This window comes from Zootoca vivipara, chromosome 15, assembly GCF_963506605.1.
Source record: "Zootoca vivipara chromosome 15, rZooViv1.1, whole genome shotgun sequence".
NCBI lineage: Eukaryota > Metazoa > Chordata > Lepidosauria > Squamata > Lacertidae > Zootoca > Zootoca vivipara.
The window spans coordinates 9,397,833-9,414,003 of NC_083290.1; the positions used below are offsets into that span (position 1 = coordinate 9,397,833).

Genomic DNA, 16,171 nt, shown 5'->3' on the forward strand with positions numbered 1-16,171 from the left:
GCAGGGCCCTGGTCTCAGGAGAAAGAGCATTCCACAAGGTCGGGGCCAGTGTTGAGAAGGCCCTGGTTCTAGTTGAGGCTAATCTGATTTCTTTTGGGCCCTGGAACTCTAAGGTGTTACTATTTATGGACCTTAAGCCACATTTAGCCAGATATTTAAACACGTGTGAATCATGGAGAAGTTTCACCTTGTTTCTGTGTGTGTTGCTGCCCCCCCCCCCGGCGCTTTCTTTGAGCACCTAAATTTCAAAACCCAGAGGTTAATGTTTGTCTCACTGGCTTGTCTGGGTAAGTGGACAGGTAAAATGATTAGGGTGTTGGTGGAGTCCGGGCATGTTTGATCTCCATGGCAACTAAATGTTGAAAGTCGAATTGTGTCACAGCTGAGGGCTTTTGAGAAGCCCTCCTAGGAATGTGAGAGAAGTTCAATTTGGGTGAGAAACCACCTAACCTGCACTTCTTGAACCAATATGTGAAGCAAAACACAGCTATCCAATACCCAAACCAAAACACTAACGGAAATGTAGGCAGTTAAACTACGGAACTCACTCCCACATGAGGCAGTGATGGCTAACTTGAATGGCTTTAAAATTTGTTGCTCCACCTGGCCCCACCCAATACTGGCAAGTGGCCCTTGGAAGCTTGCCTAGATCAGAATACTGCCCTCAGGATGAAAAAGGTTTTCCCTACCCCTGATGAACTCAATACCAACGATCAATTCTCCCCCATTGCATCACAATAATAATAATAATATGAATAATATTATTATAATAACATACACAATACTGCCCTGAGACCCCCGGAATATATAAGTTCAATAAATAATAATAAATAATAAAATGCACACCATAAAAATCTGACACGTGATTTTTTAAAAAATTAATGCAGCATCACAATGCAATATAAATCTATAAACTCGTCGTCCTCTCAAACCAGCAATATGATCAATAAGCACTATAGATTCGCCAGTCATTAGCAGGGGAGAAATGTTCCTTCTGGTTCTTCAAATGTCTGTGCTTTTACCTTGATCCTCAAAAGCAATATGGGCCAGAAGGTTGCAGCCCACGTTCCCAATTCTGTGTTTTAGCACCGAACAGGAAGTGTGGGAAGCATTTTGTTTGGCGGAGGGAGAGGGGGATGGAAGCAAGATGTGCTGTATAGTTTCTGTCCCTGGCAACATTCATTCCTGCATGTAGCCTGCAGCTCATCGTGTACAGCAGCCCACCCTTCTCTGTAGCAGCAAAAAGGAACAGGCTCTTGGGTTGGAGTGCATCAGGGGTCTCTTGCTGTGTGCCTTGCAGGAATTGCACCCAGCAAGCGGCTGGTGCCTGCTGGAACCTCCAGGGTGGAAGGCAGGAAGACCAACAGTAGGTGGCGCCAGAGCCATTGAAAGGCAGAGCCAAGGAGCTATGGCTTTGTCCCCCTTGCAGAGTTTTGCAAGCATCGGACTAAGGAGGAAGGTGCTGATAGGCAGGGCCACTCCTTAGTCTGGCTGTGATTAAGGAGGCAGGCAAATAAAGGGCTGGCTTGAGAGGTTGGCAAGGCAGTGCCCTAATGGAGTAGCCTCCACTGATTGTACCATAGAGCACCAAAGGAAGCTGCCTTTTACCAAGCCATTGTCTCCAGCTTGGCTAAACGATTTCTGCACTGACCAAGCCCAATACATTTTGGGACCTTGCCCAATACAAAATGGCGCCCTTGCCAGGGAAGAAGGGGTCAGGGAAGATCTAAATCAGAGACAGGGTGTTGGGGGGGGGAGAAAGATTGACATTTGGATCTGCTTCCCCAGTGGACCCTGCCGCCTGAGGCGGTTGCCTCACCTTGCCTCTTGTATGGGCCGGCCTGGGCACTGAATGGTATAATCTCTCCTGATTTTCGGACAGCTGTCTTTTCCACCCCTACCTGACGACGTCAGAGATTGGATCCAGGACCCTGTTTGTGGCCTCTTTAGCTTGGTTTGCACCGCTGCTTTTCCAATCAGATGCTAGTTCAGTGCCCCCTCCTTGTTTGAAAAAGAACTCATATTTTCCTTCCTGTGTATTGTCACATGGGTGACCCCGTGGGTTCACTTGGCTAATGTGATGACATTGCTACACTGTGGCCAATCAGCTTTATTTACTTGATGATGTCACAAAGTCAACTGAGAGTGAGAGCAAGGCCGCATTGCCTTCTGGATCTTCATTGCTCTCATCCAGATTTCGTGAACTCAGTGTGCGTGGGTCATCGCTGCGAAAACTTTTTGGAACAAGGTGCCCCTCAACTTCCAAGTTTGCTGTGCCTGATCTCAGGCTATCCAGGCAGTTTCCATTCATCTTCCACCATGCACAGATGAAGTGATCTTTTTCCCTTGCAGTGCAGCCGCCAGACAGTTGCAAATCAAGCCCCTTTCATTTTAATACTCTTAAAATGTTTCTAATCTCTAACAGCAATCAGTAAATGACATCCACTAAAGGTTGGGGGGGGGGGGGAAGCATTTATTCATTGCAGCTGCTGCAGTTACACTGCAATACGAAACATGATCCTCTGAATAACCCATTTTCCCTAAGCAAGGGAAACAATTCGTTGTAGAGGAAAATGCATCCCAAAACCACACACACACACACACAAACCCCGCCCTAGCAATTAATCATACCCACCTCACAGAAAGCTTTCGTTTCCGCAACATCAAATCACAGAAGCGTCACCCTCTTCCCCTTTTATATGGATGTATAAAAATGCACATGGATTTGGAGAAAATCTTCTGCTGAGCAATGTTAAAAGCGCAAAGATGCGTCTCTCTCCCAGTGGCAAGTGGTCCTGTCTTTTCGGCTTGTAGATTTTTCTCCTGGCAGCCCAAAGACAAGGAGAACCTGTCCCTCTTAACTTCTGCACCTGCTTGCCTTGATGGAGTGCTTTTTCCAAATGACCATAGTGAACATTGCAAAAGAACCAAACCAAAACAAATAACAAATAACAAAGCCACAAGAATGCTCTGAAGCGAGCCCTCAACTTCTCTTCTCCTTTCGGGGCTGAGCCGGGAGCTGACGCTGGCGGCTTGTGAGCGCAGGCGTGACAGATTGGCAGAAAGCCGGCGGCCGCATGTGCAGCTGGGTATAGTTGAAAGCGATTTAATTGACTTGGGAATGCCACCTCTGCTCCTCTGGCTTGGCTGTTTGGCAACCCCCCTGCAAGCGAGCGGAGCTCAGAAGAGGGGCTTGGCTAGCAAAAAAGAGCAGGCAGGCTCCAGGTGACTTGAAGGTCGTCCGAGTGGGAAGAAGTCACCTGATTCCGGGAACGGACTTACCTATCCGGCTGCAGTCACAGCAAAAGCAGAAAAGGAGAGGGGGGGGAATGAGCCTGTGTGCGGAAAAGGGAGGGAGGGAGGGGTGCACTTTTTAAAAGCAGGTCTCCTGCCAGCGGCTGGCGACATCGGCAGCACCACCTGCCTGCAGAAGTGTCACTTTAACTATGTCACAATCTCCTGGTAGGATGCACGCTAAACGAGCAGGAATCCGAGCAGCTGTTGTCCTCATAGGGTTGTTACACAAGTCCCGAAAGCAAAATAAAGAGAAAAGGTAATTCCTCTATGTGCTATCTCTTTGTATGTTGTGTTTCCGTCTCTTTGAACACAGGGAGGGGTGGTGGGTGGGTGGGGGTGAGAAGTGCAAGAAGCAGAAGCAAGCCTTGGCATGGGAACAGCAGCGTTCCATCAAGGGCTCTGCCAAGCCGCTGAGCGCTCGCTTTGTGTGGCCATTGTTGGGATGTGTCAGCTTGATGGCTATGATGAACATTTGTGTCTGCTGATCAGAGGTGCGCGCCGCTCCGGACGGGAGCAGAAGACCCGGTGGTGACAAAAGATGTACTAGGGGGAGACACTGTGGGGGGGGGGCAGGAGAGGAGTTCTGCTGCCGAGAGTTGGAATGCCCAACTTGAGATGGAGTTTGGCAAGGTGTCTGTGGGGCGCCGTGCTGATGAAGAGCTGGAGGCGTCGTGTCTGAGGCTCATCTCCTTGCCTGCAAAACTCAAAAGCTAGGACCGTTGCGGTGGTAGGATTGATTTTGATTTGCAAGAGTGATTGGAGGGGAAACCCCTCCCCCCAACCTGGGGGTGTGGGGGGCAGAACAGAAGCTGCTATGATGTTGCAGCTGCGCTCACCAAACCACGGGCAATGCCCTGTGTTCAAAAGATGAGGAAATGTGAGTTTGTCAACCTTGTTGTGTCCCCCTGTTGGAGATCAACAGTCGACCAGGGACAATTCAGGATGTAGCAATCACTTCTTATTCCTCCCCATGGTGACGGGTGTTTTTGTTTGATTTCCTCCTCCCCCAACCTCTATTTTGGGGACTTAACAATGTTTGACTTGATTTCACGCACTTTGATTCTTCAGCCGTGGTTTATCTCTTTTTAACTTTTCTCTCTGACAAAGAAGACTGTCTGGATGTACGCAATACAATGTGTGTGAATAGATGGGAATTGTTGTCGTGTTGTTGTTGTTTTTGTTGCTGCTGTGGTTAGCTGTTTCTGTTGGGGTTGGGGAGAGACTGAAAGGCTGGACTCGGACCATTATAAAGTACATTAAAACAATTATCCCCTTGGCAGGATTCCAGCCAAAGAGGCAAGTAATTGAGTGGGATTTGAGTGGGAATATAACAAAGCAAGGTTAAAGTCAAAGCATGGAGACTCCTCGTTGATGTTGCCTATTCTTCGCATAGCACCACCACTGTGCACAACATTTTGCAAAGTGCAAGAGGGTAGGCCTCTGCCCCAAGAAGCTTACAATTTGAAATTTGATAGGAGGAAAGCAAGGCAGGGAAGGGGGCAGGAGATGGAAATGGAATCGGCCGTCAAAATGTTAAAGGAATACACATTTATTTTAGTTAATGCATCCTTCGCTTGGTTACAGGAAAGGGATGCAGATTAAGGTGTTGTGTCAAAGCCTTTCTGGAAGGAAGTGGGTGTTGGTGTTGTTTCAGTGCGATGCCCCGACAAAGCAAACAGGTCGCCTTAAGAACACAAATATCCCTCTGGCACCATTAGGGTTGGCACAGTGGTTATGATGATGCCCTCTGATCAAGTCAGATCTTCCCTTCAAAAGTCAAAGTAAAGTTTGTTACAAGTGATACTTTCCACTTTACTGCCAAGTAAGTCCTCAAAGCATCGGGAGTCACTCTCAATTAGGTAGGTGTAAGATTGCTAGAGATGGATGAATCTCTCCATTTTGATTCTTGTTAGCTACTTATTTTTTCCAATTTTGTTCCATTCTCCACATTTCCACATCAGTTTGCAAACTTGTTTTGAAATGTCCTCACCAAAATTCACCAGCGTTTTTTGTTGCTGCAATTTCCCCCAAATATAAACATCTTCCCCATATTTGCAAAGGATTTTCCTTTAATATCATGCATTTTAAAATGTTTTTTTCCCTTTGGTTCATGCACCATATATCGTAATGAATGTATTTTTGTCCAAGTTATTTGGCTGGAGACCTACATTGCAAAATTCATAGAAGTATGAATTTCAAAAGGTAGCTGTGCTTCAGTTTCCAGATTGTTTTGGAAATGCTAATTAGGCCCACTTTTAAATAAAAATTGAGTTGAATTCCTTCCCTCCCTAGTCCTTACTGGGCTTCTTGGCCCATCCTGCAAAGGTTTGCACAAAGTTTCCTCTTCTATTGGAAGTTGTCCTAAGGATACAGTTTGGTTGATTAGTTTGTTAGAAATGGCTTATGTTCTCCTCTTCCCAAAGTATATGCCCTCCCTTAAGAGCAGGATCAATTATCAGTTAAAGGGATCAATTTAGGAATGGGAAAAAATAACCACTCATGATGACTTAGTCCTTTATCTTGTTAGACAATCTGTAGCTCAGTAGTTGCTGCCACGCTTTAGTTTCTGTGAAAGTTAGAACATTGAATGATGCCCAAGATAGTTATTTCCCATCAGGGCTGGAGGGAAATGTGATTCAGTTTGCATGTAAACATGAGCCTGCCATATTCTGCACATTTCTGAAACAATACAAGGATCAAGACACAGCCAGCCTTTGAAATTCACACTCCTCTGAATTTTGCAGTACTACGTACAAAAATGCATATACGATGCAAAAATGCATATACAAGTACTATGTATAAAAAATGCATATGCATGGGTAAAGGATGAAGGAAAATCCTTATGCTGGTGAAAATAACATACAAAAATGTGCATATTAGGAAAACATGCATACAAGCATGTATATTAGGATAACTTCACACTAAAATGCTGATGAATTTTCACGAGAATTTTTTAAAAAAATAATTCACAAACAGATGCGGAAAAGTGAAGAGCTGAACTGAGCTTCAGACTGGAAAACTATGGAACACCATTGTGTTGTGCTCCCCAAGAGAGAGCTGGTTAGAGTGGTTCAGTTAGGTTCAACAGTGGTTGGAGTGTTCAACTAGGAACAGGGAGACCTAGGTTCAAATCCCCACTCAGTCACCACCAGGGAATGTCTTAGAAATTCCCTCCCTCGAGTTATCTGAACTAATAGGCATCAATAGGGTTATCCCCCATGTGCTTGCCTAATCCTTTTCAAAAGCCATGTAAGCTAGTGTTCAGCAGCGCATCTTGTGACAATTAATGCCGTAAGTTAATTATGTCTCTTGCGTGAAGAAGGGCTTACTTTTGTTTGCCTGGAACTTAGGGACACCTAACAGAATTGGATGACCATTTCTAAACGGAGAGGAAGAAAAGTTCTCTCTGTCTGTCTTTCTCCCATTTTCTTTTACAGTCCGCCCACTGGGATTCTGCAGCTTTTGACACCAGTATTTGACCAATGTACAATCAGCCAACACATATTTGGCTTTAAAAATGGGTGCAATTGAGGCCGAGAAACCCTAGAGAAGATTGTTCCTGAAATCACTTCCCACTAAAATGCATTAGCTGCAGAGGACTAAGTGCATCTGCGGCAGCACTTTGTGCTTATTGTGTCTGGTAAGGTAAAAGGCAATAGTTGGAGTCCAAACAGTAGATGGAGGCAGAGCCAATGAATCTGCCTACCCCACCAGCCTCAGTCTATCCTCAGCCAGGGTGTCCATTCTTGCCTTAATCATTCTTGCCTGTCAGCTTCCTCCTCAGTTGCTCTTGTAGAACTCAGCAGGGAAGGGGAGGAGGATGGGGACAACACTAGCATTGCTTGGCTCTGCCTGTTGCTGGCTCTGGCGCCACCTACTGTTGACCTCCCTGCCTTCTGACCTACTCGTCACAATGGCCACCGTGTGGGTGTCTGTAAGTAGAAGTGGCTTTGCAACTTGAAGCACTTGTGGAGAAATATAAAACAGCAAGGTGGTTATAGTTCTTGCACGTTACACAGGCTGCGCAACACCCACATTGCTTGGGTCCTAAGCTCACACAGCTCCTGTTGCAGAGAGAGAGAGAGAGAGAGAGAGAGAGAGAGAGAGAGAGAGAGAGAGAGATTTTACTACGTGGATTATGTGTTATGTGGATTAAAGGTGGGTACTGGGGAAGCAGGCAAAATGCAGCAGAGGCCTTAACACACCAAGAGGAAACGCTTGCCAATGTAAATGATGGGTTTGAGATCTGAGGTAGAGAGTTTAGGGAAAGTGAGAAAGTTAGAGGCAGGAAGGAGGAGGAAGATTCTAATACCGGTAATTGCCCATTCCAAATAAGGGGGAATAAAGAGGAGTGGATTCCTGAGTTTCCCTGTGACCTCTGGGTCTGGGATAACTGGCAAAGGCCAGGCACAAATTCTTTGATGGGGAAAACTGCCCAGGTGTCTGAAAAGAAGACTCTGGTCTTTTGTTATCTATGAACATCTGAAGAAAGTTCTCCAGGCTCAAGTGGTGATGTGGTAGCTGAAGGTGGGGTCGCCTTCATCGGCTGACCTTGAGCTAAATCTGCTCACAACCCTGGGTTCCTTGAAACCCTCCTAATGTAGTTTCAGAAATAGAAAAAAAAGTTGTATGAGATGCTAGTTGAAAATAATGGGCATGACTTACTTGGGTTTATCATCCAATGGATCTACTCTGAGTAAAGCTTTGTTGGTTATGGCCTATCTTCATTATCATCATCATTGGCTGTATTCAGCTAAACCTTACTTAGACGAAACCTGTTGAAGTTAGTGAACCTAAGTCATGCCCATTAACATCAATGGGTGTAAGGCTAGCATTTAATACCATCCATTATTATCATCATCATCAGAACTGGGTTGTATTCAACTATGTCTTGCTCAGAGGAGACCCATTGAAAGTAATGGACATTACTAACTTGGGTGCGCCTACTCTTGGGTGAGCAAAACTTAGTTGGCAACACCCCAAGGCCTCCTTTTAGGGTAACCCTCGGTTGTGCTTCCTTCAAGGGTCCTGTCAGGATGCCGTCAGCGGCTCCCAGCTGGTTGCCCAGGAAAGCATAAAGACAAGTAAAAGTTTCTTATGGTCCTTTTTAATTTCAATCTTTACAGAGAGAGGCTATAGAACCCAGCCTCTTCAATAATGGTGTTATCAAATCTCCACCCACCCCCATCTCTCCCACTTCCTCATTCGTCATTCTCATCGTCTCCTCTACGGGTGCTGCTACATGCCCTCTGTCTTTGAACTCTTTGCTCTCCTACTTTTAAGGCTCGCCGGGTTCTGGGAGATGGAGGGTATGGAATGCTTTCTAATGACAACGTGCCAGCTAGCTGTTCTGGCTCTCCCACGATTTCCCAGCTTTCCCCCTCTTTTGTCTCTGAGCTGTGACCTCCCTCAAACCCCTGTTGTAAATCTATACTGTCTTCCTCTTCCTCCACCCTGGAAGTGTCAGGATGGGGAGGCAGCCTCCATCATTCCTCCTCTGCCCAGTTCCTGTCTAGTCTGTAGAAGATAATATACACAGCTCAGAAACAGGAAGGCAGGGAGAGGAGGCAAGGTTAAGGATCTAGCTAAGCTGAAGAAGAGGTCTGACTCCTGCAGGCATCTCTGGGGTCGGAACATGCTTGGAATAGAGTGGCGGGGAGCAGTCCAGCAAGCGCATTACTCAAAGGAATGAACAAAGTGGAGACAGAGATGTGTCTAATTAAAGGAAGAAAGATTCCTGAATGCTGTTCACTCACAAAGGGTGATTTCGTTCAGGACAGGGCTGGGCAGAAAGGACATTGACCAACAAAGGGCACAGGTAATGAGCTGTCAGCGAGCATCACAATACCGTTTCCCTGCTGGAGCATGGCAAGGATGTCATGAGGGGTCCCCGGTCAACCAGAACTTGCAGGCAGGTGACGTGTCCTTTGTGGGGAAAGGTGGAGATGTTTCCTAGGAAATGTAAATTTAGATTTCATTCGATTACCAAGGGAAGATGCTTGCTGGAGGATGTGCCATTGTAATTTCCTGAAAATTAATTACTATCTGCTTAAAGGCATAGGGATGGACGCTTCCACTGGATATTGAAAAAGATTCCGGAGACTAATTAGGTGTGCACTCATGTCAATGCTGCTATAGCAGAGGAGATACTGAGTAGCACAGCTACTCTGGAAAGGAACACTGGCTGTGGAACCCTTAGGGTTGCCCCCCGTTGGGCAATGCTTGGCTTAATTCAGGCATCCCCAAACTGCGGCCCTCCAGATGTTTTGGCCTACAACTCCCATGATCCCTAGCTAACAGGACCAGTGGTCAGGGATGATGGGAATTATAGTCCAAAACATCTGGAGGGCCAAAGTTTGGAGATGCCTGGCTTAAACAACTGCAGCTTTCTCTGATTCCTTGCAATAGCACCATGATCATTGCTCAGAACAGAGATGGGATGCCTTCCCTTCAGGGCCACCTTCGGCAGGATGCCTATGCTAGTGGTGGGCAGTGCTGGATACAAAAGTAGGTGGAGCAATGGATGGAAGTGTTGATCTTTGTATAGTAGGCTGGTTTCTACATGCATTCACACAGCCTCCATCCACACAAGCGAGAGACATTAGCAGAGTTCAAGCACTCATTCTAGCCAGGCGAAGCCACTCAAAGAGGACTCAAAGTAGCGAAGAAATTTCCCAAGAGGATGTTACTTTCTTTATGTATGCTACGACAGCAGCAAGAATATTAATGGCAAAATACTGGAAGAAACAAGAACTACCAACTATAGAAGAATGGCAGATGAAGATGATGGACTTTATGGAACTCGCTGAACTGACGGGGAGACTCTGAGACCAGACAGAGGAGACGGTGGAAGAAGATTGGAAGAAGTTTAAAGTTTATTTAGGGAAACATTGTGGTGTATAAAAATTTGAATTTCTATGAGGGAAAAAAATTCTTATTAGGCATTAGGGATGAAAGTAGATGTTAGGAAAAAAGTATAGATGAATTTAATATAGTTGTTTTGATGTAAAGATATGGAGATAGTTTTGGAAAATGTTTAAAAGAATAATTAGGAAACTGCTAAAGAAGATGTGAAAAGGAAATCAGTTAGGGGGGACTTGGGGAAGTCCCTGAAACAATGGTCTGAAGAGTTAGAAGAAAGTTAAAATGATTATGGGTATTGTTATTGTGCGTTTTTTCTTTTTTGTGGTATGTTTTCTTTTTTCTTTTTATGTATATTTTTATAGTGTTTGTATTTTTCTCTGTTTTTTTTGTTTTGTCTGATTGTATAAAATCAATAAAAATAATTATTAAAAAAAAATCTAAGAGGACTCAAAGTAGGGTTGGCGAGGAATATGCCCTGGTGAGGGGCTGTGGATTGAGGAGAGTCCTGAGGGCCAAATAGAGAGGCTTGGAGGCCTCATTTTACTTGGAGGTTCAGAGCAAATCCAGTGAACACATTATTCAAGGTGGGTTTATGCAGAGTTCCAGCTGAACTGAGTTTCTTGGTAACAGTTTCTAGTTACCTGTAGATATGAATCTTGGAAAGCTGCTGTGGCACAAGTGGTTTTTGTGTCGGTACAGAGCAATATATTTGGCCACAGATAACAACTTCAACCCGAGATGGTTGGACAGTGTTCTCGAAGCTACGAACATGAGTCTGACCAAACTGCGGGGGGCAGTGGAAGACAGGAGTGCCTGGCGTGCTATCATAGCTGCCAAGTTTTCCCTTTTCTCGCGAGGAAGCCTATTCAGCATAAGGGAAAATCCCTTTAAAAAAGGGATAACTTGGCAGCTATGCATGCTATGGTCCATGGGGTCACGAAGAGTTGGACACGACTAAACGACTAAACAACAACAACAACTTCTGTTGGATGGTTGCCACCCTGGGGCCCTTTCCTTCCATGCCCACCTCTGTGGCTGGCCTGGGAGCAGCTGCTGTTGTGTCTTTCATAGCTGTCTTGGCCCACCTGTCTGCAGTTCTCACAAAGCGGCAACTGCTGGCCTGGCGAGGGAGGCAGCAGTGGCCACATAAGGAAAGAGGCCACAGCGGTCATGTTCTGCACCAGGCTGCAACCTGCAATGGCCAAGCAAAGGCAAGGGGCACGTCCTGGGTTGCAGGTGGTCAGGACCGTGGACAGCTCACTGTTGGGGTTGGTGGCAAGGCCAGGCTGGATACAGGGCAACACATGGCTTCGGCAACAGTTTAAAGCCAACCAATAGCTTGAGTCGAGGATGGGGAACCTGTGGCCATACAGATGTTATTAGATTTGAACTCCTGTCAGCCACAGCCAGCATGGTCAAGGATGGTTGATGTGAGTTGTAGTCTAAAAACATACCTAGAGGAACATAGGTTCCCCAACCTTGTTCTATGTACTCTGGGAGGATTCTTAATTTTTTAAATCTAATTCAGGGGTCCCCAAACTAAGGCCCAGGGGCCGGATGCGGCCCAATTGCCTTCTAAATCCGGCCCCCAGATGATCCAGGAATCAGCATGTTTTTACATGAGCAGAATGTGTCCTTTTATTTAAAATGCATCTCTGGGTTATTTGTGGGGCCCACCTGGTGTTTTTACATGAGCAGAATGTGTCCTTTTATTTAAAATGCATCTCTGGGTTATTTGTGGGGCATAGGAATTTGTTCATATTTTTTTCCAAAATATAATCCGGCCCCCCACAAGGTCTGAGGGACAGTGGACCGGCCCCGTGCTGAAAAGGTTTGCTGACCCGTGATCTAATTCATATTTCACCCTTCTCCCCCTAAATGACCCCAGAGTGGATACTTGCAACTAGGGATATGCCACTTTTGGTTTTGCTGAATTTCTCTCTCTTAAGTTCTGTTCTCCATATTTCCACATCACTCTGATTTTTTTAATTTTTATTTTTTTGCAAAAAGTTATTGTGAAAATTCATCAGCAGTTTAGTGCAAATTTCTCCCAACGCACACATTTTTGTTTTATTTTTTTGCAAACCGATTGCTCCTAAAATAACGTGTTAGTGTGTTATTCTCACAAATATATGCATTGCAGTGGAACCGTTGCCCAGGTATACACATTTTTTTGTGCATTACTGGACTGGAAGCCAACCTGCAAAATTCTGAGCGGTATGGATTTCAAAGGGCAGCTGTGTTTCGCTTTGAGTATTGTTTTGCAAAGCATGAAGTAGGTCCACCTTCAAATGTGAACCGAAACAAATTTTTCTCCCAGGCTTCCTTGCAGTTCAGCACTAGACCTCCTGGGGTTCTGAGTCTGGAGAAAACGTCCCCTTCAACCATAAGCAAAAAAAAAATGCGTAACTTTGCAGCTTTTGCACAACTAGCATCTCCTCTACCAAGGGCTGGAGGATGTAAGAACATGTGAAGAACCTGTTGGCTGAAGCCAAAGATCAGTATGTCCAGCCTTCTGGTCTTACAGTGGCCAACCAGATGCATGTGGGAAGCCTGCAGACAGGAGAACAGCATTCTGCCCACCTGCAATTCTCAGCAACAGGTATTCAGAGGTATACTACCTTTGACAGTGTAGAACATAGCCATCATGGTTAGTAGCCATCAATAGTTTTGTCCTCCCTCAATTTTCCTAGTCTTCTTTTAAAGCGATCCAGGTCAGCGGTCCTCAATGCCCCCTGTGGGAGTGAGTTCCATACTTTAACTGGGCGCTGTGTGAAAAAGCACCTTTTAAAAATCTGTCTTGTAGTCTTGCCAGCGGCGGAGCTTCATGCTCTGCCACTGGGGGCGGAGAGCAGGTGTGCTGCCCCCAGGGACATGGCGTGCGTTTTGGGGGCGGGGGGCGCGTTTTGGGGGCGGGGCAAACAGCCGCGATGGTGCCCCTGGGATCGCGCCACTCAGGGTGGCCCGCCCCCACCGCCCCTATCTTCCTACGCCCCTGAGTCTTGCTGTTGCAAGTGACATCTTTGCGTTTTGGGCTTTGTTCTCCACCTGCAATTGACCGTCACCCCATGCGAGGGAGCGAGCCAAGCAAGGTCGGCAACAGATGCTGACTTCCAGGAGGTCAACACCGCCGCCTTATTAGCAGCCCAGCAAAATCTAATGCTGCAAATGGATTGCTGCGAGCTTTCCTTTTCCTCCCAAGCCAGGATGAAGCTCTCCCCCACTGAGCTCTTTCCCTGAACGATCAATCACAATGAGGCTTCTTAATTTGAATAACAACCCAGGATGTCACTGTTGATCCTGAGTGAATATCCAGTGACACTCTGCAGGAACAAGGGAGAGACTTTGCCTGTTGAAGTAACCATGAGCACAGTGGTTCTCTGAACAGGGCATTGTTGAATGTGGATCTGTCTCGTAGTGGCATAGACACGAAGCTCTGGCTGTCTGCAAATGCATTGTTGATTACTTGGCAAGGGGTCCATGGATCTAATGGAGGAGCTCACAAAATCTTATGTCTTATGTCCATCTGCATGGGCCTGTTAAAGCAGTGTTAAAGGTAAAGGGGTCCCTGACCATTAGGTCCAGTCGCAGACAACTCTGGGGTTGCAGTGCTCATCTCTCTCTGTAGGCCGAGGGAGCCGGCATTTGTCCGCAGACAGCTTCCGGGTCATGTGACCAGCATGACAAAGCCGCTTCTGGCGAACCAGAGCTCTAGGGTTCCGTTTTTAAAATAACAATGTCTTTCTACACCCACAAGCACCACAGTGAAGGCTGCCTCAACCTGATCTGTACATAGCCCAGATCCGCCCAAACTGGCCTGATTTCTTCCTCCTCAAGGGTAATGTTTTCTCGGTTGAGAAAGAGGCAGAGGTACTGGCAGGCAGTGATGGGGCAGCCAGCAGTGAGAATGGATCCTATTCCAAGCTAGACCCAAATTTGTGGTGTGTGTGTGTGTGTCCATGCCCAGCTTGGAACAAGGCAAGGCTTTTTGAATTGGTGTGTGTGTGTGTGTGTGTGTGTGTGTGTGTGTGTGTGTGTTTCATATTTCAAACTTCTCTGACTGCAAATCCCCTCCCTCCCTCCCTATCAACACTGCATGACCACGCGAAAGGCACGTTCCTAGCGGAAACCGCAATGTTCCTGTGTCAAGCTCCCTGGGTTGCGTTGAGCAATATTTATCCTTGATTTGGAGGAAAGTAATTAAAGCTCAACCCATTTTCTGTGAAATGTCACCTTGGTTCTTGCAGGTCTACACCTCCCTTTTCCGAAGTTGTGAATTGAGTCTCGGAGGGAAGGCTACTGTCTATAGACAGAGGCATAGCTGTTAATTCAAAAATGCATAATTTATTTTGAGAAAGCATCAAGCCAGGTTTTTTTTAAAAAATATAATCCTTTTTGGTCTTTTAGCTGATTCTTACAGTACTTCCCATTTCCACGAGGCAGGAAGGAAAATGCTTAGCAAGAGAACTTGGTATTTTTAGAAATGGGAACTTGTTTCTGAATCCAAGTTAGCTGCAAGAAGATTCTCACCCTACGGGCTGCCATGACCAAAATAACCTTTTATTTTATTTTAACCCTATGCTCTGTAATTTCAATGACCACGGAAAACTAACATGAAGAATCTTACCCATTGTGGGAGGGAGAATTATCTCTCCCACTAGCACCACAACAAAACAAAACAAAACAAAACAAAACAAACCGACCTGCTTTTGACACATGGCAATATAGCTTGAAATAGTTGTCAGACCAAAAGCTCTCTTCCCCCAATATCACCATGCTTTAGATTTGTTTAATGGCTCAGGACAACAAAAATGTTGCAGTGCATCTTTGTTCCCAGTGGGGAATGCTCCTGTGCCTGGTCTGAGCCAATTTCTGGAGCCCTCTTTCAGAATCCTAGATGTCAGCCTTTGCCAACAGGCTGACCTCCAGCCATCTACAACTACAGCTTTGCATAGTTGCTGGACAAAGGGTGGTTAAGTGTCTGGAATTGGCTTCATTAAATATTTTCTGTATGGAAAATGCAGCTGTGTGCTTTAAACTGCTGATTGGGTATCTCTTATTCACAGCAGGACTTATTGTAACTAGGTGTTGGAAATATACGGAAGGAGCCTTTTTGATGAATCGGTAAAATAAGGTCTGGTAATTGGCATTTTTGGTTCATTTGGTGATTGTGTGTGTGTGTGTGTGTGTGTGTGTGTGTGTTATCCTTTGTGGACCTCTGGAATCTGGATATACGATTTGGACTTGGGTGGACTTCAGATCTGGAAATGCAGACTTCATCTCTTAGGCAGGGGGTAAATTTTCCATTTCCGTTTTCTGTTTTTATATTGTTTTGTTATATACTAAGCAAACACTTTTTAAAACAACAACAACCTACAACTCCCATCGGTTGATGGGTCACAACTCATGGGACTTATAGTCCAAAATAGGCGGAAGGCATTCGGCTGGTGGCAGCTGATATAAGCCGAAAGAAGCAAGGAAACTATTCCACTCTTCCCTTCGCCTCCTGCTTTTCTGTTTTGCTTTCCCAGCTTACACTGAATGTCATGTGGCTACTTACTATGCATGCCCAATGTTCGTTAGCATTTCTTTAAAAGTCTTTATTTTTGTAAACTTCGAGATTCCTCTACTCATGCTGATATTCCCCTCTTGCTTATCAGTAGGCTAGTCTTGTTTGGATACCAATCCTGTTGGCAAACACCATTTATGTCTCTATCAGAAGAAGGAGTGGTGGCTTATTCAGACTGGCTGGGTTCTTTCTTTCCTCTTTTTTGATGTGTCTATTTTGCAACATGTCATTGACACAATAATGGTGCATTAGGAGTGGATTCATCCTGGGGCATCCGCACACCATTCTGCTGTATTAGCTGTTCCGCGAGAGGAGCACTCTGGCACTATAGCACGACAAAAGTGGGACAAAACAACCCCATGTATGATTAAAAGGTACGTGATTTCCGCAGGAAATTATGGGACACGCACCAACTGGAAACAAATCTGTCTGGCTGCTCCA

At 45.7% G+C, this 16,171-nt stretch overlaps 1 protein-coding gene across 4 annotated transcripts in view; it reads left to right on the forward strand.

The window, feature by feature from the left end:
- RAP1GAP2 (RAP1 GTPase activating protein 2) overlaps positions 1 to 16,171 on the forward strand; it is a 160,807-nt gene that overhangs the window by 46,618 nt on the left and 98,018 nt on the right. The window contains exon 1 of one of the 4 annotated variants that reach the window (XM_060268371.1): positions 2,634 to 3,553. The exons of 1 other annotated variant lie outside the window; for it this stretch is intronic. In XM_060268371.1, the coding sequence (XP_060124354.1) occupies positions 3,447 to 3,553 (107 nt within the window). In that variant the 5' untranslated portion in view covers positions 2,634 to 3,446. Of the gene's footprint in view, positions 1 to 2,633; positions 3,554 to 3,628; positions 4,025 to 16,171 lie in introns of those variants that run through there. 2 more of the 4 variants (XM_035138760.2, XM_035138757.2) reach the window with 2 other exon arrangements.